This window comes from Momordica charantia, assembly GCF_013281855.1.
Source record: "Momordica charantia cultivar OHB3-1 chromosome 1 unlocalized genomic scaffold, Mcharantia_2.0 BLBB01000001.1, whole genome shotgun sequence".
Lineage (NCBI taxonomy): Eukaryota > Viridiplantae > Streptophyta > Magnoliopsida > Cucurbitales > Cucurbitaceae > Momordica > Momordica charantia.
The window spans coordinates 6,509,891-6,534,723 of NW_028275157.1; the positions used below are offsets into that span (position 1 = coordinate 6,509,891).

The window sequence follows — 24,833 nt, forward strand, 5'->3', positions numbered from 1 at the left end:
TTATATGTGTATAGTGCCCATGTCAACCAGGATCGGTAGAGTGCGAATATTATGTCATAAAGAACATTCGACAGATAATGTATAATCGAGACACTCCAATATCTAATCTTATATGACTTTCAAAACACGACTCTACAATTCATCTTTGCATGATACTTATATTTTTTATACTTTTTTATATGTAGTTCAATTGAAAAAAAGTTGTATACTCAAGTCGAGCTTGATGAGGTACGGGATGAATGAGCCAGATTTTTTGCAAACTACGCTCAGTTTGGGTGAGATTAGTAAATATAGTTCTATCACTTTAGCCTTTTGATATGTAAAACCTTGAACCATTTATATGTTCAATATGCACCGGTTGTATAAGTATGTCATTCATCATTTTGCTCAGTTTGTTCATTTAACACTTCTTAATATTGCTTACTTAATAAATGAGATATTATAGAAGGATTGATGTATGTTGTGGTTGCTAAATTCTATTGAGGATTTGTATTGGGTTTTCTGATAATTGTAACGGTGTCTTCTGATGGATCTCTTAAATGATTAATTATTTTATACGATTTTTTGGTTGGAAATATTTTGATATAGGTCTTTTAGGTATTATGGTGTATACGATATTTTGTTATTATTTTTGTTTCAGGTTTTGTAAAAAACAATGTCAGTTTAGAACTAACATTATAATTGTGTATTGTTATTGAATGTAAACAATGTCAGTTCTATCGTTCTACTAAAAAGAATGTCAGTTCTATCAATGTCGGTTATTAACTGAAATTATATTGACAATCAACGTCATTTTGAAACTAACATTGTAGACCGCCCGACATCGTAGGGTTAATGTTGGAAACTGACAATGAAAGAACCATCATCGAACACATACAATGTCGTATATTTAATGTGAGTTGACAATCAACATTATTTGATAAACGACATTGTACAGTACGATGACACCCGAGTTAATGTCGGTTCGAGAACCGACATCTAATATGTATGATGTCAGTTGACAACTGACATTACAAGCCAATTTTGTAGTAGTGAAGGCGAGGGCCAGTTTCTCCATTTGGGGATATTTGGTCTCAGCCTTGGTCATGGCCTTACTTGTATAGTAAATTCTGGCGAACTCCTTCATGCTTGATTAATGTTGAGCTGACGGCGTTGTCAGACAGGGCCAAGTACAACTGTAACTTGTCTGTTGGCAAAGGTTTCGAAGCAGTGGTGTCGAGCAGAGGTAGCTCTTGATCTGCTCAAAGGCCTCCTCATACTCAGATGTCCACTCGAACGACCCATTTTTTCACAATATCTTGGAAAAGGGGAGGCATTTAGCGGTAGACCTGGACACAAATCTGTTCAGAGCAACGATCCTCTCATTCAGGCATGTAGCTGTTTGAGAGTCTTTGGTGCTTCCATCTCGAGCATGGCCTTGATCTTCTCTGGGTTGGATTCGATTCCTCAGTTTTTCACCGTAAAAGCAAGGAATTTTTTGGAGGAGACTCCGAAGACGCACTTGGCCAGATTGATTTTCATCTGATATTTGCGAAGAACCTCAAATATTTCTACCAAGTCAGCAAGGTGCGACCTGGACTTTTTGCTTTCGACTAGCATATCGTCGACGTATACCTCCATGTTGCCTCCGACCTGGTTGGCGAACATTTTGTTCACCATCCTCTGATAAGTTGCACCTGCATTCTTTAGGCCAAATGACATGACCTTATAGCAATACAAGCTTTGATCAATTATAAAGGAGGTGTGGACTTGGTCAGGCTCGTGCATTTTTATCTAATTGTATCCGAAGTAGGCATCCATAAAGGTGAGCAGCTCGTGTCCGGCCGTAGCGTCTACGAGCTGGTCGATCCTCGATAGTGGGAAACAATCTTTAGGGCATGCCTTGTTAAGGTTGGTGAAATCTACACACATTCTCCAATTCCCCGTTAGATTTTCTTAACTAAAACAGCATTAGAGAGCCACTCGGGATATAGAATTTCTTTTATATATTCAGCTTCTAAAAGTTTGTTGACTTCCTCAACTATTACATCACTCCTTTCTTTATTTACAAGTATTCTTTTTTTGCCTGACAGGTTGGAATGATGGATCAATGTTGAGGCGGTGCACCATTATCTTCGGATGAATGCCGGGCATGTCTTCGTTAGACCATGCGAACACGTCCGAGTTGGATCTGAGGAAGGAGATGAGCTCTTCCGTATCAGCGGCCCCCAGCTTGGTGTCTATGCTTACTTGCTTCTCTGGGCTAAGCAAGGGAACAAGCTCCAACTCTTCAGTTGGTGCAGCAACTTAACGCTGACTACCCTTGAGTTGTTCGTCCTCGGAAGGCAGGACCATTTGGTTGGGCAGGGTTGCCTCTTCTTCCAAGGCACAAATTTCCGATCCTTTGAGAACTAGAGCGTACTCCCCAGAAGTTTTCTGCTCACCTCGCACTATTCCGACTTGGTTCAAAGTTGAATATTTCATGACTTGATGGAGGGTTGACGGGATGGCCCGAAGTGAGTGAATAATCGATCGTCCAAAGATGGCGTTCTAAGCTGATCTACCATATGTTACCACAAACTCAGCCATCTGCATGACTTGGGTGTCCCACGATAAATTGTGATGAGGAGGTCGATGCATTAGTTAGGGGTGATAGATTCCCCTGCAAATCGAACTAAGGGTGTTGAACTTTTCCTGAGTTGTGCTCTTGTCCATCCTAATGCTATGTAGGTGGTGAGGGACAGGATATTGGCAGAGGCACCACCATGAACCAGTATTGTTCTGACCTGAACATGGTCGATCAGATGAGAGATAACCAGGACATCATTGTACTGTAGATGGACCCCCTCCTGATCAGAGTCGGAGAATGAAATGCGGCTGGTCGGCTTCTGCTATTGGATAGCGCACACGTCGCGCCTAACTTCTCTGGCAAGCTCCTTCCTTTTGTTTCCAGATTGACCCCCACTTGGGCCTCCAAAGATAGTGTTGATGACCGCAGGTCGGTCATCTCTCCGAGGTAGCGTCCTGGAACGATTCCTCTCATCTTTCTTTTCTACTGACCTCGATCTCAGATTGCCGACGTATTTCTTGAAGTAGCCATCTTGAATTAAATCTTCAATTTGATGCTTCAACTCCCTGCAACTCGAGGTATCATGGTTGTCGTCGTGGTGGAAATGACAATACCTATCATTGTTGCGCTTCTCATGATCTCTCCTAAGCTTTTCGGGACGCTTGAGGAGCTTCTTCATCCCTGTCTCTTCGATGTTGGTGAGGATCTCAGAGTTAGGAATGGTTGTTGTGGTGTACAGTTCATAAGGTCGGTTTCGGCTGGAACCCGAATCAGACAATTCATAATCAGGTCGGCTCTGGGAGGGTTGAGAAGATGATCTCTTATCCTTAGATTTAGAATCATACTTCCCTTTCTCTTGATAGTTTGATTTCTTATGGTCGGTCTTCTTTTCTGTCCGACCTGTTTTTGTTCTGAGCAGCTCTTGCCCATCGATAACCTTCGTCGCCTTCTGCAAGACCTCAGCAGAAGTGGACGGTGCTTCCTTTCCAAATTTGATTGTCAATCTCTAATCAGCTAGGCCGGTGAGGATGTAGCACATGATGGAATCGTCTCAGCAATGTGCGACCTTAAGCTGCTCTTCCTGGATTCTAGTCACGTACTTTCTAAGCGTCTCACCCTCCTTCTGTTGAATGGTGGTGAGATGGGTGGCTGTCTTCCAGTCGTAGTGTCGAGAAGAGAATTGACTTATGAATTCCTTCCTCAATTGGCTATAGGTTGAGATCGACCTGGCCGGTAGCCTTTGGTACCAGAGTCGGGTACTACCAGTTAAGACAATTTGTAATGCTCGACATTTAATAGTGTCGATGCCGCCTGAAAGTTTATGAGGCTTTCGTAGACCTCAACATAGTTCTTCGGATCCTTGGATCCATCGTAAGGCTTCATGGCAGGCGTCTTCAACTTGGGAGGAATAGACGCCTCCAAAATGTCCGAAGTGAATGGTGATTTGCCCATCTCGCCATCATCAAATGAACTTTCCTTCTTCTTGCACTTCGCCTTAAGAGCCTCAACCTGCGCATCAAACTTATTCTTCATCAGGTTGAACTCTTCTTTTGTAATCACCCCTTCGAGTGTTCATGGATTGTAACGGGATCGGGCTTTGAAGTTCAAGTTTTTTTTCGGAGTAAGAAGGAGAGACATTCGCACCCTATGAGGCGGAGTTCTTCTTCTTCTTATCCGCGAGGACCTTCTTCAGGTTGTCCTCTTAACGATTATAATCGACCCCTCTGTTGTCGCCAACATGAGGTCATCATCATAAGGATGGAAGGGCGGGTCTTGATCGTCCCCTTCATACTGTAGCTCGTCCGCGCCACCCTAGACCCTAGATTGCGACCCAGTTCGATTCGCTCGCATCATTATGTTATAAGTCTCTTCTAACGTGTGCACCCGAGTACACATGTCATCGAGCTCGAGTTAAAGGGTGGCGATGACATCGGGGTCTACTGTTGGAGTAGACTTGCATGAAACCCTTTTTGACACTCCACCTCGGCCACAATAGGCTTTGGTCTGTCGCAGATGAGTGGAAGGCAAATCCATATTTCTATTGCGGGCCGATTTGCGAGGCTGGTCAACCCCTTAGCCTCCCTCAACGTGATCTTCCACGACTTTTGTGTCGACCTCTCGCTGGAGGCCATTGTCGCCGTTTAGATCTCATTGGTCTGCTGAGTTAACAGAAGTAGTTGGTTGAACCATCTCGGCTTGTTTTTAGTTGGGACGACTTAGAAATGTCTTCCCCACAGACGGTGTCAAATGTTTATGCAGGGAAATGCACAACATTAATCCTTAGTCAAGGTAGAACTCGGTCAAAGCTTCGACTTGAAGCACAACAGGAAGACATACACAAGAGGGCAAAATCTTTGATGCTCAAGTCAGTAAGTAGCTCGGACTTAATATAAAGTTCGAGAAGAAAATCTATACTCGATATTGAAATAAGGCTGTTGTTGGGTTTGGTCCCCTTAGCTCGTATATTTGTAATTTATGAACAAATTATTTATTTAATAAAGAGTAATCTTATTATTTTTTTGCATTACTCATATTCCAATAAACAAAGATCCAAGGACATTTAATGTAACTGGAAAAGTATATATTTGATATACAGTATATATTCAATATATAATGTATATATTTGATATACATCATATATTTAATATACACGGTATATATTTGATATACAAGTACATATAATTAATTTTAAAGGGGTTTAAAATTAATTAGACCTTAGGTTATATCTTCTAATGTGATTAGGGGGTAGTCTTTTATTTTGTTTTAACTAGGTTTAAAATGAAATAATAAAAGACTAAATATAAAATGTTGTCTATAAGGGAACCCTGTCTAAGGAAGGTTCTGTCTAGGTTGAGGTATTTAAGCTGACCGTAAGGGAACACCTCTACCTGGGAACCGACCTGGGGGTTGAATTAGTCAATATTTTATATACAAGCAATAATGTTGTTGGTTTATTAAAGTGTTTAACGAACTAAAACATTATTATACAACTTCCAATATAATAGTTATATTGGGCCGACTAAAAATACACTTAGTTAATTTCACTTAGCCGGGATTTATCTAAGTAATATACCCTAGTCTTAGAATACTAAGTGGGAGCAAAAGAGAATATGTAATATACAACGTATATATTTGATATACAAAGTATATAAAACATACTTTACTCTCTCTCACGTTCTCCTTTAAATTCACGTTGTGAGTTCCATGCTCGGCCTCCTGTCGCCCTAGGCGTGGCCTCCCTACGGAAGGTGTTTGCATGGTTCAATATCGAGGTGAATGGAGATAGTATTCATAGTAAGTGGGAGAAGGACGTGTGACAACACATCCTGCAGTCTCCGCCATTGGTTTGCACCGTGAGGTTTCATACATGACCTGCGTGTCGTCCTGGAGCGACCATCCCTACGGAGGGTTCATTGTATGAGAATCAAAACCAAGGCAAACTCCAGAAATGGATAGGAGTCTCTTGGGTCACACTTACGAGGAGTTGTTAAGTTAGTTAGCAATTTCCTGACCAAATAAACGATGACGAAAATTTATCGGAATAAGAGTTATTCTGGTGTAAAATTTAGTTGAGAATGTCTCAATTCAGTGAAGGAGTACTTGTCCGCCCTACGGTGGCTGTTGCTCTAAATCACTGAAGCGTCGTTGCAAAACAATTTTGTTAGGGTGCTTAATTACTTTTGCTAAAATTTTGATTGGGTTTAAAAGGCTAATGCATGAAACTAATATAGATTTGTTTTTACTTTCAGCATGTCTACTTCTATTATTGCACTCTTAGCCGCGCTAAGACTTAATGGAGAAAATTACAAACAAGAGGAATGTCCTCAAGCTCCTGCGCCTAACGCCACTGTGGCGGTGTGCAACGCCTATGATAGGTGGATCAGCCCAATGACAAGGCCAAAGTCTACATCTTGACGAGCATATCTGATGTGCTTGCTAAGAAGCATGAGGACACGGTCACCGCTAAGGAGATCATGGACTTGCTGTAGAGCATGTTTGGACAACCGTCCTCACAGGCTCGACATGAAGCCCTTAAGTTCGTTTACAACTCCCGCATGAAGAAGGGTTCATCAGTGCGAGAACACGTTCTCAACCTGATGGTCCACTTCAACGTGGCTGAGTCGAACGGGGCCGTCATAGACAAGCAGAGTCAGGTTAGCTTCATTACGGAATCTCTTCCGAAGAGTTTCCTGCCATTCCGCAGCAATGCGGTTATGAATAAGCTGGAGTACACTCTTACCACGCTTCTTAACGAGCTGCAGACCTACCAGTCTCTTATGAAATGTAAGGGACAAGAAGGGGAGGCAAATGTTGCCACCTCAAAGAGGTTCAACAGAGGATCGTTCTCTGGAACCAGGTCTGCGCCCTCTTCTTCTGGAAGTAAGACTTTTAAGAAGAAGAAGGCTGCTGGTAAGGGGTCTAAACCTGACTCAGCTGCTGCTGCCCAGAAAGGCAAGGTCAAGGTTGCAGAGAAAGGAAAGTGTTTCCACTGGAACATGGATCGGCATTGGAAGCGCAACTGCCCAAAGTACTTGGCCGAGAAGAAGAAAGCCAACGAAGGTAAATATGATTTACTTGTATTGGAAACATGTTTAGTGGAGAATGATGACTCCGCCTGGATACTGGATTCAGGAGCCACTAATCACGTTTGTTCTTCATTTCAGGGAATTAGTTCCTGGAGGCAGCTTGACGCAGGAGAGATGACTCTCAAGGTCGGAACGGAAGAGGTCGTCACAGCTGTGGCGGTAGGGGAGCTCAAGTTGTTTACAAACAAGAATATGTATATATTATTAGATAATGTGTACGTTGTTCCTAAAATTAAAAGGAACTTAATTTCAATTTCTTGTTTGTTGGAACATATGTATTCAATTTCATTTCATTTAAATGAAACGTTCATTTCAAGAAATGGTGTTAATATTTGTTCAGATTTACTTGAAAACAACTTGTATGTGCTAAGACCAACCATAACTAAAGCAGTTTTAAATACCGAGTTGTTTAAAAATGCTAGAACTCAGAATAAAAGGCAAAAATTTTCTCAAAAGAAAGATACCTATCTTTGGCAGTTAAGATTAGGTCACATTAATCTCAATAGGATTGGGAGGTTGGTTAAGAATGGCATTCTAAGTGAGTTAGAAGACGATTCTTTACCACCATGTGAGTCTTGTCTTGAAGGCAAGATGACTAAAAGACCTTTTACTGGAAAAGGTTATAGAGCCAAAGAGCCCTTAGAACTTATACATTCAGACCTTTGTGGTCCGATGAATGTTAAAGCTCGAGGGGGGTATGAATACTTCATCTCTTTTATAGATGATTATTCAAGGTATGGTTATTTATACCTAATGCAACATAAGTCTGAAGCTCTTGAAAAGTTCAAGGAGTACAAGACTGAAGTTGAAAATCAATTAGGTAAAACCATTAAAACACTTCGATCAGATCAGGGTGGAGAGTATATGGACGTGAGATTCCAGGACTATATGATAGAACATGGAATCACGTCCCAACTCTCAGCCCCTGGTACACCTCAACAAAACGGTGTATCAGACAGGAGAAACAGAACCCTGTTGGACATGGTTCGATCAATGATGAGCTATGCTCAGTTGCCTAACTCGTTTTGGGGTTATGCAGTGGAGACTGCAGTTTATATTTTGAACGTAGTCATCAAAGAGTGTTTCTGAAACACCCTTTGAGCTGTGGAAGGGTCGTAAACCTAGTTTACGTCACTTTCGCATTTGGGGATGCTCGGCACACGTGCTCATGACTAACCCGAAGAAACTGGAACCTCGTTCAAAAGTATGCCTATTCGTAGGTTACCCTAAAGAGACGAGAGGTGGTCTCTTCTTCGATCATAAAGAAAAAAGAGTGTTTGTATCGACAAATGCTACTTTCTTAGAAGAAGGCCATGTTCGAGATCATAAACCACGGAGTAAGGTAGTAATTAACGAGATTTTCGAAGAGGCTACAAACACGTCAACAAGAGTTGTTGATCAAACTGGCACTACAACAAGAGTTGTTGATGAAGCCAGCACATCGCGTCAGTCTCATCCACCTCAAGTGTTGAGGGTGCCTCGACGTAGTGGGAGGATTGTGTCACAACCTGACCGCTATGTGGGTTTAACTGAAACTCAAGTTGTCATACCTGATGACGGCGTCAAGGATTCATTGACCTACAAAAAGGCAATGGAAGATACTGACAAGGACAAATGGGTCAAAGCAATGGACTTGGAAATGGAGTCGATGTACTTCAATTCAGTTTGGGAACTTGTAGATCAACCTGACGGGTTAAAACCCATAGGGTGCAAATGGATCTACAAGCGAAAACGAGACGTCGAAGGAAAGGTACAGACCTATAAGGCGAGACTTGTGGCAAAAGGCTACACACAAAGGGAAGGGGTGGACTATGAAGAAACCTTCTCCCCTGTAGCTATGCTTAAGTCATTAGAATACTTTTGTCCATTGCCACATATTATGACTATGAGATATGGCAAATGGACGTCAAGACTGCTTTTCTGAATGGCAATCTTGAAGAAAGTATTTATATATCTCAACCCGAAGGGTTCATAGAACAAGGTAAAGAGCAAAAAGTTTGCAAGCTTAAACGGTCCATATATGGACTCAAACAAGCATCTCGATCTTGGAACATAAGGTTCGATACTACGATCAAATCTTATGGTTTTGACCAAAACGTTGATGAGCCTTGTGTATACAAGAAGATCGTCAACAACACCGTAGCCTTCTTAGTGTTGTACGTGGATGATATCCTACTCATTGGGAATGATGTAGGATACCTCACTGACATAAAGAAGTGGCTAGTGACTGAGTTCCAAATGAAAGATTTTGGAGAAGCTCAGTATGTTCTTGGCATCCAAATTCTAAGGGATCGCAAGAACAAAACGTTAGCCCTATCTCAAGCAACTTATATCGACAAGATGCTTGTTCGATATTCGATGCAGAATTCCAAGAAAAGTTTGTTACCCTTCAGGCATGGAATTCATCTGTCTAAGGAACAATGTCCTAAGACACCTCAAGAAGTTGAGGATATGAGACGTATACCTTATGCTTCAGCTGTAACGACCCAAAATTTCCCACGCACTTCTAGGTCACGTTCACTACCCAACCAAATAAACTTAACCCCAAATACGTCATGCCAACTCCCTATACAACAAAGATATAAAATCAAGTTCCACTTTTCATCAATTCAACAATACATCAATTTCATAGAATATCGATCAACAACAATCGTGGACCACCTCACGAGGCAATTTTATTATTCAAAGTAGGCAAAACTCAACGAATGGAAGAAAACTAAAATAGGCACCTATCCCGAAACAACATTAACAACAAGTGGGAACCTCCCAATTAATCAAATACAAACAAATAGTTTATTGACCATAACATAAGGTCTTAACTAATAACTTAAACTAAGCAAGAGTGACTAAGCAGCCTATGGTCCTCGCTCGTCATGTCTCCTCCGTCCCATCACCATGGTCGCCCACGAGTCCTTCACCTGAAACAATCATTGTAGAGGGGGGGTGAGTATATAAAATATACTCCGTAAGTAGCCCTCACCAATACACACACACATCATGCTCAACTATATCAAGAAACATTCGTAGTCATGCTTTTCAATACATTATGCATTCAAACATAAACACATTCCATAAAATTTAAAGACAACCACAACGAGGAAGCACGTTAACAACCAACCTCTAGTCTCCCTAACATCACAAGTACCTCTACGCTTATCACAGTTATCCTACCCTTCCACAGCTATCTCCTTCGAGTAGAGTCGGCCCCTGACCATTTATACCCAGAGCCCCGACTCTGCTGCATCGGCCCTCGACCATTTATACTCGAGGCCCCGATGACTTCACCATTTATTGGCCTTTGACCATTTATACCCAAGGCCCCAATAGTCTTCCTTCCAAAGGACTACTCGTATCGACCCTCGACCATTTATACCCGAGGCCTCGATACTCCATTAGTGACGTATCAGCCCCCGACCATTTATACCCAAGGCCCTGACACCCACTCTTTCATTCCCTCCAGGAATCCAACTTTCACCAGAGTCTTACTATATACTTTCTTATACCACTAACCCTGCATCTTTCAACTCACAAGTACAGTTCAGCATGCTTCCACAACGTAGACAACTTTCTAATAACGAGATAATAACCCAATCATGCTCAATATCCAACATCATTATTTAACAAGTATTACTAAGGATAATAGCTCACAAAACACGCCGAACAAAACATGCATATCCAGGCAGCAAACATTACCACAGCAATACTCAACAGTTTAGCAAAGCAGAAAACTCACCAATTTCATCGACGAATATCCAACACTACTCCAAGTATATCGACTAACACAACGAGAATTATTTAGCACAACGACGTAACAAAATTAGCATTAAACGCCACAAAATCAGCACGTTAGAGACCATCTAGCATACATTAACGCACGCACACGCCCCTTGTCTACTTACACACAATCGCGCCCTTAAGTTTTGCGTCGACCTCACACCTAAGCACTAAAACAGAAAAATACAGCACGTTACGTACTCTATTTAACCTTCGAAATCAATCCCAAAAAGGTTTGAATGACTCATTACCGCCAAAACCGACTCCGTGTAGATGTGGGTCACCTAGATCTAGTTCGCCAAGGTGTGGGTAGCCTAAATCGAGCTTCGAACGGATGTGGGTCACCGCCAAACGTCCTAAACACTGCTGTAACGTACAAATCCCGCCGCTGGAGTTGTTGTTCGTCGGATCGTAGCAGCAGGTCGCCGCCATTTCGCATCTGTACCACCCATTCGCCGTGCGCCACCGCGAGGAGGAGCGGCGCAGGTTCGTTGCAGATCGCCGGGACGCGCCGCCTCTGCTACAGACCGTCGGGATGTCAAGGAGTCGCACCGCCGGTCCACCGTGCGCTGCTGCGAGGAGGAGGCCGCACCGTCGCTGGATCGGGACGTCGCTGCTGCTGTTCGAAGGAGCGTCGCAGCACCGCTGCTCAATCCGAAGGGTGTCGACGCCACTGCTGTTTGATCCGAAGAAGCGCCGCCGGAACGTCGCTGCACCTCGCCGGAAAACGCCCTTGTGGCTGCTGAAGGTCTTTCAACAAGAACGAGGGGGTGGCTAGGGTAAGAAGAAAGAAGAAGAAGAAAGAAGAGAACTTGGGCTAGGGTTTCCTTTTGTTTTCTTTTCTTTTTCTTTCCCTTTGTTTTAAAACCAAATTAACCTAAATTGAGGCCCAACAAGCCCAAGCCCAAGAGAAAAGAAGTCCATCCCCCCTTTAAAACAAGACCCACCACACGGAGTCCGGTAATTATGAATTTAATTGGAGTTTAGAGCCCGATAAATATAGATAAATTTAATTAACAATCAATTTAAAAATAAATGAAAAATCTCCTGATTCGAGACTAACTAACCTGAGGGACTCGGGGCGTTACAGAGCAGTGGGCAGCCTGATGTACGCTATGCTGTGCACGAGGCCTGACATTTGCTTTGCGGTAGGGATGGTCAGTAGGTACCAATCCAACCCAGGATATGATCACTGGACTGCTGTTAAGGGAATCCTCAAGTATCTTAGGAGAACGAGGTACTACAAGCTCGTGTATGGCGCTAAGGATTTGATCCTTACAGGATACACTAACTCTGACTTCCAAACAGACAAGGATTCAAGAAAAATCCATGTCGGGGTTAGTATTAACTCTTAACGGAGGAGCGGTAGTTTGGCGAAGCATCAAACAAGGATGCATCGCAGACTCCACGATGGAGGTTGAGTATGTTGCAGCTTGTGAAGCAGCAAAATAGGCGGTTTGGCTTAGAAAGTTCTTGACAGATTTGGACGTCGTTCCAAACATGAACTTGCCCATCACACTTTATTGTGATAACAGTGGTGCTGTGGCAAATTCTAAAGAACCTCGAAGCCATAAGAGAGGCAAACACATTGAAAGCAAGTACCACCTTATACGGGAGATAGTGCAGCGAAGAGATGTGATTGTCACGAAGATCGCTACAGAGCACAATATTGCTGATCCTTTTACAAAGGCACTCACGGCTAAAGTGTTTGAGGGCCATCTAGAAAGTCTAGGTTTACGAGCTTTGTACAGTTAGTCTAGGGCAAGTGGGAGAAATGTAATTGGGTATATTGTATGCCCTAGTTTATTGTATTTTCCCTTTGCTTTATGATAATGTACACCCCACTCGAGTTTAGTTCAAGTGGGAGTTTGTTGGGTGTGTTGCCCTAAACTCGTAGTTTGTATTTTGTAAAAACAAATGTCTATTTAATAAAGTTTTATTCAATAAATTTGTTGTTGAATCATAGCTTTGCATTGTCCAAAATCCAATAAACTAAACATCCAAGGTTATTTTTGATGTAATCGGGACAGTATATATACTGGGTATATAGTTGATATACGGGGTATATATTTGATATACCTCTGATATATGAATGGAAAATGTCCCGTGAATAACCTAAATGGTCTACAGTATATGGATAAGGCTGGGTGTAACGCCTGGAGTCCCTCAGGTTAGTTAGTCTCGAATCAGAAGATTTTCATTTAATTTTAAATTAAACTTTAATTAAATTTATATATATCGGGTTCCGCGTGATTGGTTTTATCTTAAGTTGGGATGGTTTTCTTTTTCTCTTGGGCTTGGTTATGTTGGGCTTTTATTGGGTTGGTTTGGTTTTAAAACAAATGAAAAGAAAATTAATAAAAAGAAAAAAAAAAACACACTAGGTTTCCATCTCTTTCTTCCTTCCCTTGCCCTAGCCGCCAACCCCCTTCTCTTCCTCTCTTCCTCCGGCGACCGGCGATACCAGCGGCGACTTCCTCTCTTCCTCCGGCGACCGGCGGTACCAGCGGCAACTCGACCGCACGCGGCGGCAGGCTCGACTGCGGGTCTTCTCGTTCCGGCGGCTTCGAGCAGACCCGTGAACGCCGTGTTGCGGAAGCCCTCCGACGATCCTCGACAGCGTTCGTCTATCCCCAATGATCCCATAGCAGCGGCGGTCGGCGACCCACGACGTTCTAGCAGCTGCGAAATTCGTAGCAGGTGCAGCGGCGGACTGGAGTGTGGTGGCTGTGTTTGGGTGTTTTTGGCGGCGTCTCGGAGTTTCTATGATAACCCACAACTCGTGGAAGCATGGTTTGGATGACTCAGACGTTGTTTTAGCATGCAACAGCGTCGAAAGGGGATTTGAAGTATTTTTCCTCTGCTGCAACTAGTGGACAGCAGCGTTTCAGTGGCATTCGGGCTTACCCACATCCGTTCGAAGCCCGATTTAGGCTACCCACACCTTGGCGAGCTAGATCTAAGTTACCCACACCTTTACGAAGTCGATTTTGTGGTAATGAGTCATTTGAACCCTCTTAGAATTGATTTCGAAGGCTGAATCGTATATGTAACTTGCTGTTTTTTTTTTCTGTTTTAGTGCCTAGGTGTGAGATCGACGCAAAAAAACTTAGGGGTGCGGTTGTGTGTAAGTAGACAAGGGGTGTGTGCGTGCGTTAATGTGTGCTAGTTGGTTTCTAATGTGCGGTTTTGTGATGTTTAATATTGATTTTGATATGCTATTCTGCTAGGTAACTCTCGTTTTGTGTTAATCTGTATACTTGGTGTAGTGTTGAATATTCGTCGGTGATAATGGTGGAATTTTGCCTTGCTAAACTGCTGAGAATTGTTGTGGGATGATGTGTGTTTACAAAAGATGCACGTTATAATAGAATTATTGTGATTATGTTTTCTTATGATGTGAGCGTGCTTGTACAGTTTATATAAATGTTCATTTATGATGTGAGCGTGCTGGTTTGAGTCATATTATTTTCTTATGAGATGTGGGTGTAATTGAAGCATATTTTTGGACCCTGTTCGCAGGCTAGGGGCTGATGTGGAGTTGGTTATGTTAAAGAACGTTGGATTATTGGGAAAGTGAATGGGTGAGTGTCAGGGCCTCGGGTATAAATTGTCGGGGGCTGATACGTCACTAATTGAGTATCGAGGCCTCGGGTAAAAATGGTCGAGGGTCGATGCGAGGAGTCCTTTGGAAGAAAAACTATTAGGGCCTTGGGTAAAAATGGTCAAGGGCCGATAGATGGTGAAGTCATCGGGGCCTTGGGTAAAAATGGTCGAGGGTCAATGCGGTAATGTCGGGGCTCTGGGTAAAAAATGGTCAGGAGCCGACTCTACTCGAAAAAGTTAGCTTTGGAAAGCTAGGATAGCTGTGATAAGCGTAGAGGTGCTTGAGATGTTAGGGAGACTCGAGGTTGGTAACTAATTTGTCCATGGTTGTGGTTATCGCCGGATCTTATAGAGCGTGTCTATGTTTTGATTGCATAATGTGATGAAGAGCATGACTATGAATGTTTCATGATTTTTGTTTGAGCATGATGTTTGTGTATTGTTGGTGAGGGCTACTTACGAAGTATATTTTATATACTCACCCCCCCTCTACAATTATTGTTTCAGGCGGAGGATTCGTTGGCGACCATGGTGATGAAACGGAGGAGACATGACGAGCGAGGACCATAGGCTGCGTAGTTACTTTTGCTTAGCTTAGGTTTAGATGGTTAAGACTTTATGGTTTGGTCAATAAACTACTTGTTCTTATCTGAATAATTGGGAGGTTCCCACTCGTTGTCTACTTTATTTCGGAATAGGTGTTTATTTTAGTTTTCTTCCATTCATTGAGTTTGCCTAGTTGGAATAATGAAGTTGCCTCATGGGGTTGTCCACGGATGATGTTTGATTGATATTCTATAGAGTTGATTCATTGGTAAATTGGTGAGAGTTGAAGCTTTTTTTTATATAATTATTTCACAGGGAGTTGTCATCTCGTGTTTGGAGTTAAGTTTAGACAGGTGGGTAGTTAACGTGACCTAGAAGTGTGTGGGAAGTTCTGGGGCGTTACACTAGGTACCTTATCCTGGCAATACTATAGATACGGCTCGCTCTGTAAGGGTTACAGACGACTCGATCCAGGTCGTTCGTGTGGAGACATGCGAGTGGGGGTATCCTATACAATGAGTTTGTATAAGACCGGACCGCAAAATAGGCAAGCTTTAGATGTAACACCGTTAACTAATAGATTGCCATTTCTTAAGATGACCAGACAACTTATTCTCAATCCTGAGTGAGTTATGGACTCCTGTCCGTGAGGGCTCGTTCTTTAATCTGTATGGGTGAGAGTGGCCCGAGTCGCCGACTCAACATTCCTACCATTTTGGGGATGAGACCGAGTGGGGAGCTGGGAACATAACTTCACAAGATGGAATTCACTCCTCCCCGACTTTAGGGAAGTAGGTGAGTGTTCCCTTAAATGCTGACTCCGGGACTTAAACAAGGGGCCCCACCCTCTCATTGGCGGAGAGGGACTTCCGGTTATTGGTTGGACCATAACCGGGTTGTTCATTAGAGGAGCAGTGGTGTTTAAGGAGTAAGATGTAACTCAGGGGTAAAATGGTAATTTGACCCAACTTGAGTTACGAACACTCGTGAAGGATTGACTCGTCATTAATGGTCGTATATCTATGGACAGGGAAACATTCTACAGTGAGAAGAGTGCAACTGCGGGTCTTTAGTAGAATGACCCGTAGTTAACGAATCTAGATTAACTCGGTCAATGAGTTTGACCGATCAATCTTGCATTGTTGGAGCTTCGGATCTGTAGGTCCATTAGGTCCCCTTGCTAGCTCATAACGGGTAAAACGAGGATCAAATTTTTGGAAGAATTTGAATTGTTCAAATTACTCAAGGGGTTATATGTATATTGATACATTATAACATATATAGTTAATTGTAAATTAAAACTATATATTATGAGAGATATTATTTGAATGAGATTCAAATAAAATTCATATTAAAACTATGGGTTAAAAATAATGTGCATGAGATGTACATTAAAACTATAGTTTATACGAGAGAAATGTTTTAGAATATGATTCTAATTTTATAATAAATAATTAAGTGTTAATTATTTATGTATATATATATTTATTAATTATTAATTGGATTAATAATTAATTATATTAATTAATTATATATATATTATTATTATATATATATTTTAATTATATATATATTATATATATATATATTATTAATATTAACTCCCCTCCAAAATTGCAGGGGAGTGGGGGGTTGCTGTGACGTGGGGAGTTACCCCCACGTCATAGTTCTTTTTCTTCGATAGTTGAAGAAAACAGAACACTACTGAGAAAAAAAAAACTCCCAGATCTCTCTCAAGAAAAATTCTCTCAAACTCTTCCTCTCGTTCCAAAGGATTGCTCCCACCAGCACGATCTCGAGACCCAAGAGGATAGCGAGGAAGACATAGTGGTGGTGTTCGAGGAAAACTCGTTGAAGAAACGTTCTTCAAAGGTAAAGTTTCTTCTGTATTTTCCTTCTTTGAAATTCGATTTTGTATCCCGAAAAACAGCAACGAAAATTCGCTTCCGCTCCGGGATTTACATCCCTTCAGGAATTCACTCCTCATTAACGTTACAGGAGTAGATGATTGTTCTCTTAAATGATGACTCCGAGACTTGAACAAAGGGCTCCACCCTCTCATTGGCCTGAGAGGTACTTCCGGTTATTGGTCGGACCATAACCGAGTTGTTCACTAGAGAAGTAGTGTTATTTAAGGAGCAAGATGTAATACAGGGGTAAAACAATAATTTGACCCATCTGTGGTTACGGACACTCGTGAAAGATTGACTTGCCATTAATGATCGATATCCGTGGACATATAAGCACCGAGTTCTGATAGACGGCAGGGCATTAGCCTGTCAACTTATACAACGTTATTGTTGGGACAAGCTCAATTGAAAAAAAGTCCAACACCATTGGTTGGATTCTCTACAGAGAGTCTGATTCTAGAAGGTCGCATCGAGCTCCCCATCTCGTTTGGCAAAAGAGAGACCCAGGTCAGTCTAGTACCAGAATTTGTGGTGTTGATGGGTGATCGTCATATAATGCCATCTTTGGCAAAACAATTTTACATGCCCTGAAAGTTGTCCCTTCGAAGTGCCATCAAATGATGAAGTATCCTACTCCCAAAGGAGTTGGGAACATCCGAGGTGAACAAATGGCCTCACGTGAATGCTACGATGCAGCTTTGAAGGGATCAAACACTTGTACAGCCATCATGAATCAAGAAGAGCTGGTCAAGAGTGATACCGACCTGACCAGATGCACGCCAGTAGAGCAGTTAGAGCTTCTCTCATTACTTAGTCCTAAAAAACAAGCGAGTATTGGAACCATGTTGGGGGCCAATGACCAAGCTAAGCTGATCAGCTTTTTGAAGACCAATGCGAACGTGTTCGCCTGGTCGCATGAAGACATGCTTGGCATTGACCCAAGCATCATGATTCACTGAATTAACATAGACCCCTCCCACCGACCTGTAAAACAAAAACATCGCCTTGTAAATAGTAAAAGAAATGCTGTAATTGTAGAAGAAGTGAATAAACTTTTATGAGCTGAATATATAAAAGAAATTATCTATCCCGACTGGCTTTCTAATGCTGTTATAGTTAAAAAATCAAAGGATAGATGGCTTATGTGTGTAGACTTCACGAACTTAATAAAGCATGCCCTAAGGACAACTTTCCATTACCAAGAATATATCAATTTAGTCGACACAACAGTCGGTCACGGGCTGCAGACCTTCATGGGTGAATATACAGGCTACAACTAGATAAAAATGTTTGAGCTCGACCAGCGACACACTGCATTTATTACAGACCAAGACTTATAATGCTACAAAATCATGCCATTTGGCTTGAAACACAGCAGCGACCTACCAACGCATGGTCAACAAAATGTTCGCCAAGCAATTCGGTCATAACATGGAAATTGGACATGCTCATTAAGAACAAGAAGGCCAGCTCGCACCTCGCCGACTTGGAAGAAGCATTTAGGGTTCTACGACAATACCGTATGAAGCTCAATCTAGCTTGGCGTGCCTCTGGAGTTTCCTCATGCAAGTTCCTTGGTTTTGTGGTAAATGAACTAGGAATCAAAGCAAACCCCGAAAAAAATCCGAGATGTGCTCGAGATGGAGCCTTTGAAGAAAATTGAAGCAACTTTAGTGCTTGAATGGAAGAATCCCAGCCTTCAACCGATTTATATCTCAGTCAACCGACAAGTTCTGGTCAATCTGCAAAGTCTTAAAAACCAAAGGGCAGGACTTTTGAGTGTCAGATCGCATTCGACCAACTCAAAACGTATCTCAACTGAGCACCCTTGCTAGCCAAACCAGTACAAGGGGATCAACTCTTTCTTTACTTGGCAGTATCGGAGAAGGCGGTTACTTCAGCTATTGTGAAGAACGGGAAGAGACGCTAGAGCCCTATCTATTATACAAGTAAAGCTATGACGGAAGCTGAGACTCACTACTCGGCCACAGAAAAGCTCGCGTTAGCACTGGTTACGATAGCTCCGAGACATCACCCATACTTTCAAGCTCATTCAGTCACGGTACTAACTAACTTCCCTCTTCGCCAGGTATTCCATAAGCCAGAGATGTCGAGTAGGTTGATGAAATGTGCCTTGGAACTCAGTGAGTATGACATCTCATTCGAACCGTGAATAGCAATAAATGGGCAGGTAGTGGCAGATTTCATAGTCGAGCTGACCCCACCTACCAATTCAGGTCCCGAAAAGGAAGAGCAATGGACCATGTATGTGGATGGCTTATCAAATGAAAAAGATTGTGAGGCCGGAGTGTTATTGACTGCGTCGAAGGAATGAGATTCGAGTACGCGCTGCATTTCAATTTCCAAGCTTCTAACAGTGAAGTAGAGTACAAATCACTCCTTGCCGATCTACAGATGGTAAGAAGTGTAGGGGTTCAGCGCCTACTCATTTACAGCAACTCGCAGCTTATAGTGAATCAAATCACCTAAGAGTATCAGACAAAAGACCCGAAAATTGAGAAGTATTTGGCAAGGTCAAGGCACCATTAACCGAGCTGATAGAGTATAAGATCTAGCAGGTCCTAAGATCAGAGAACACGAATGCTGACGCCTTGGTAAAGTTAGCTTCAGCGTATGAAATCGACCTCGCCAGGTCAGTACCAGTTGAAATTTTGAACAAGCCTTCAATTTTGGAGCACGACCTAATGGACGTAGAGACTCAACATCCCAGTTTGATGGATCCTATAATTGAGTTCCTAAATGGCAAGGTGCTCAAAAATCGAGATGAAGCTCAGAAGCTCGGTCACAGTTGCTCACTACATCCTAAGGGATGAGAGGTTATACAAGCGAGCCTTTTCCTTACCTTTGCTTAAGTGTCTGGATCCGCACAAGGCAGATTATGTCATGCTAGAGGCCCACGAGGGAGTGTGCGACAATCACTCTGGTGGCCGATCGGTGGCAGCAAAGATCATTCCACAATGCTACTATTGGCTGACCTTGAGCCAGGATGCCAAGAACTTTGCTCGAAAATGTGACAAATGCTAGAAGTTCACATACATACCTTAGCAAACATCCAAGCTGCTCACACCCCATCACAAGTCTTTGGCCCTTTTCTCAGTGAGGAATCGACCTCATTGGTCGCTTACCGTTAGCTCGGGGCCAAGCTAAGTTTGTTGTGGTGGTTGTCGACTACTTCACCAAATGGGCTGAAGCAGAACCACTGGCGACCATCTCGAAAGCTAAGATTACCAACTTGTTGTGGACTAACATCATATGTCGGTTTGACATAACTTATGCTATTGTCACTCACAATGGCAAGCAGTTTGACGATGCACAATTCAGGGATTTTTATGCCCAGCTCAGAATCAAGCATTTATGCTCTTCACCAGCTCACCCTCGGTCGAACGGCCAGGTCAAAGCAATCAAGAAGATTATCAAGCGAGGATTGAAGCTCAAACTAGAAGAACGCAAGGGTAAGTGGGCAGACGATTTAGCTGAGGTGCTCTGGTCATACCGCACCACACCTTGTGGTTCCACAAATCAAACACCTTTTTGCACTAGCCTTTGGATCAGAGGCAGTGGTGCCTGTAGAGGTCGGTATACCGCTAACTAGCACAGACAACTTTAATGAAGAAGTAAATGATGAAGCAATACAACTCAATCTGGATCTCTTCGAAGAAAGGCGCATTACTGCACAACTCCAATTCACTGAATACCAGAACAGAGTAGCTCGATACTACAACTCACGAGTGAGGCCATGAAGTTTCAAGGTAGACGATTTAGTGCTGTGAAAAGTACAGAAGAACACAAGAACATTCGAACCGACTTGGAAAGGTCCATATCTAGTGAAGGGAGTGGTTCAACCTGGAACATATGCGCTCGCCGACTTGACTGGGAAGTTGCTACCCCACCATGGAACGTAGAGCACCTGAAGATGTTCTTGTAACGATAAATTTCTACATTAATAAAAGAAGCACTACTTATTTGAGCAACATCATCACACGGCAAAAGTCGAGCTGAACTCAAATGTGGGCCAGGGTGCATTTCTACTTTCCATGTCTACTTACTCTTCTACATCCTACTGAGCTACAGGCTCTTTTCCTAACTAAGTGAGAGCTGATCTCATTAAGCTTAGTTGGTTGTCTTATATTAGATACTTCAAGGAAGTGAGCTAAAATAAGATGTAAAAATAAAATAAAAAAGTACGCTGAAACTCCTAATAGAGTAAGTGTTCAGCAAGCTGACCTCAATCAATGGATAAAGGCAAGATAGAAAACAAGGAAAATAGATTGAGTTGAGGAAAAAGATGATTTTAATTAATAAATTGTTTCCAAAAAGGCCAAGGGGTATAGACCTCGACTAGAGCAGACAAGAATATTAAGAGTAGGAAAAGAAGAGCAGCCAAAACGAGAAGTGACTTGGAGGCTATTGCTGAGGAGGGTCATCTTGGTTCTCTTCTGAGCTCGTTCCCACGATATCCACATCCTTGTCCTCCGAGAAAAGCTCATTCCTTTATTTGGCAATGACGTCCTCAGGTGGCTTTCGACTTGTCTGGAAGAGTAGTTTACTCCTCCACATAAGTACTCTTCATCTCGGATAAGTCCAGCTCAAGATAGCTCCTCTTTAGCTCGATCAGGGCAAACTTAAGTCCACTGTCCATCATGTCCTTTGCAAAAGAAGTATAGGTGGAGGTCATCTTGAAGATATTCTCAATGAACTTTCCACTCTTAAGATTCTCCTGTATGCCGTTGAACTCTCTCTGAAGGGCCTTCTTCTCCGCACGCTCGGCTTCCAGGTCACGTTCGAGGGAAAGAGACTTGGCCTCCAGTTCCTCGTAATTGTGCAACCTTTCAGTGACCTCCTTAATTGTGGACTCACATTTGGCCACCTGCTCGTTCATCTAAATTCCAACGTATCTTTTGCAGCTCGCAAGTCGGCCTTGAGCTGCACATTTTTATCCCTCCTAGCCTTGGCATCAAGGAGAGCGGTCTTACACGACTCTTTCTCACCATGCAGCAACTTGTCACGCCAATCCAACTTGAGTTTTGTTCGTGCAGCTATTTGATAGACCACCATAAGAGCCTACAAATAGGACAAATGACATCAGGACAGGTCGCACAGCTACTAAGAAAATATAAAAGAAACGAGAGAAAAGGGGGACTTACATCAACTATAGTGTCCATAGCCCTTTAAATGTTGCCTGCGTAGCGTCCACACAACCATGTTGACAACACGTGCAAATATACACGAAATTGTCGATTGTAGCACGAAACGAGGTCGAATCCATAGGGACTTTGGATAATATTCTAAGCTATATTTGCATATACCAAAATGTAAAAACAATAAAATATCGGTGTTTGTGTTATAACTAAACGAAATATAATAAACAAAGAAATAAATGATCTCTATAGTAGACACACTTCGAAAAGCTGATAACAGGACGAGGTTACAGGACAGAACAACGAAAATAAGGGGTTAACAGATATGGAAAAGTGGGAGAGATTTAACATGCTTCACAGACTTCTCAGCCTACCCTCTAGCTTGACAACATTCATTAGTGCTCAACTCAACATGGTTCCCTTCCGAGATACCCAAGCATGGATACCCACAACTCCTGTTGCTAACTTTCCAAGCAATACAAAAAGGTTCTAAGCATGATTAGGGGACCCCATTCTTGAGCATCCACAAATTACTATAAAAAAGGTACTAACCATAAATAGAGCAAGTTGACACTACCTAAGCCGTCTCGGGTCAATACAGAAGCTAGCATACAGAACAGAGTGGCCAACAATGTTAGGTAAGATTTAAGAAATAGAAACAGCTATATTTAAAAATAACGTGGACTCTAGAAGTACTACTAATTGAAGAATCAAACTGTATCGATTATTTTTGTTTTATTTTATAGATCGTTCCGCTTTTCTTTGATTTTTTTTTGTTTTGAACAGTGAAAAACAAAAAAAGAGTTCTGTTACTGTAGCAGCTAGAGGTTCGGTTGTTTATCAGTTACAACATGTAAATGTCCTCCGAAATAGGGTTTAGCTCATGGAGAAGGAAGAAAATACAATGGGTAAAAGAAGAAAACAACCTATTTCATGGAAATAGCAGAAAACTGAGAAAGAAGATGACAACTCGAAGCAATAGTTGAATATCCCCCTCTGTCGACGGCTTTCTCCAACGAAAATGGAGAGATTCCTCCTCCTTGTCGTTTCAGCTCTAAACAGCATGTCTCCCTTGGGATTTGTTTGTGTCGACTAGGGCAAAATGTCCCTTTTATATCGAGTCCCTTTTTTACGTCACCCAGCTGAAGTATGTACGTGAAGGGATGTGAATCCCGGAGCGGAAGCGGACCGTTGTTCATGATATTTGGGAAACAAAATGAATTTGCAAAGAAGGAAAAACACAGGGGAAAAATTACCTTTGAAGAACGTTTCTTCAACTTTTTCCTAACGAACACCACCACTGAATCTTTCTTACTATCCTCTTGGGTTTCGAGATCATGCTTGTGGGAGCGTTTCCTTGGAATGAGAGGGAGTTTTGAGAGAGATCGATTGAGAGAGAAAAATGGGAGTTCTGTTCTGTGTTTCTTTTCTGTAACCTTTCTTGGGTTTTGCAGAAAACCAGTGACGTGGGGAGTTACCCCACGTCACATAACTCCCCCACTCCCGTGCAACAATGCAGGGGAGCTAAATATTAATATTAATATTAATATTAATAATTAATATATAATATATATATATAATAATTAATATATAATTAATTAATCATATTAGTTAATAAAAGTTAATTAATTATTAATCTAATTAATAATTAATTAATATATATATATCAAATCAATAATTAACCCTTAATTATTTATCACATGAATAGAATCATATTCTGTAACATTTCTCTCGTATAACCTACAGTTCTAATGTACATCTTATGCACATTATTTTTAACCTATAGTTTTAATATGAATCTTATTCATTTTAGTTTTATTTTAATCTCATTCAAATAATTTCTCTCATAATATATAGTTTTAAATTATAATTAACTATATATTATAATGTATCAATATACATATAATCCCTTAAGTAATTTCAACAGTTCAAATTCTTCCAAAGACTTGATCCTCGTTTTACCCGTTATGAACTAGCAAGGGGACCTAATGGACCTACAGATCCGAAGCTTCAACGATACGAGATTAATCGGTCAAACTCATTGACCGAGTAAATTAACATTCGTTAACTACGGATCACTCCACTAAAGACCTGCAGTTGCACTCTTCTCACTGCAGAATGTTTTCGTGTCCATGGATATATGACCATTAATGACAAGTCAATCCTTCACGAGTGCTCGTAACTCAAGTTGGATCAAATTATCGTTTTACCCCTAAGTTACATCTTACTCCTTAAATACCACTACTCCTCTAATGAACACCCGGTTATGGTCCGACCAATAACCGGAAGTCCTTCTCGGGCCAATGAGCGGGTGGGGCCCTTTGTTCAAGTCCCGCAATCAGCATTTAAGGGAACACTCATCTACTCCCCTAAAGTCGGGGAGGAGTGAATTCCATCTTCTGAAGTTATGTTCCCAGCTCCCCACTTGATCTCATCCCCAAAATGGTAGGAATATTGAGTCGGCAACACAGGCCACTCTCACCCATACAGATCAAAGGACGAGCCCTCACGGGCAGGAGTCCATAACTCACTCAAGATTTGAGAATGAGTTGTCTGGTCATCCTAAGAAACAACAATCTATTAGTTAACGGTGTTACATCTAAAGATTGGCTATTTCGTAGTCCGGTCTTATACAAACTCATTTGTATAGGATACCCCCACTCGCATGTCTCCACACGAAAGACCTAGATCGAGTCGTCTGTAA

General features: G+C 42.0%; 1 protein-coding gene across 1 annotated transcript; it reads left to right on the top strand.

Annotated features, from left to right (window-relative positions):
• Positions 1-19,730: 19,730 nt before the first annotated feature.
• Positions 19,731-20,731, top strand: LOC148213184 (uncharacterized). Its single transcript, XM_088123515.1, has 3 exons — positions 19,731-20,001; positions 20,123-20,443; positions 20,532-20,731. Exons 1-3 carry the CDS (start codon positions 19,731-19,733, stop codon positions 20,729-20,731), a joined length of 792 nt encoding a protein of 263 aa, XP_087979641.1.
• Positions 20,732-24,833: the final 4,102 nt, after the last annotated feature.

What these genes read in the sequence shown, in the direction of transcription:
- LOC148213184 (XM_088123515.1), top strand. Translation starts at nt 19,731, where the DNA reads ATGGCAAGGTGCTCAAAAATCGAGATGAAGCTCAGAAGCTCGGTCACA. An exon ending in CAAGAACTTTGCTCGAAAAT is followed by an intron (nt 20,002 to 20,122) that starts GTGACAAATGCT and finishes GCTTACCGTTAG; the next exon opens with CTCGGGGCCAAGCTAAGTTT. An exon ending in CAAACTAGAAGAACGCAAGG is followed by an intron (nt 20,444 to 20,531) that starts GTAAGTGGGCAG and finishes TTTTTGCACTAG; the next exon opens with CCTTTGGATCAGAGGCAGTG.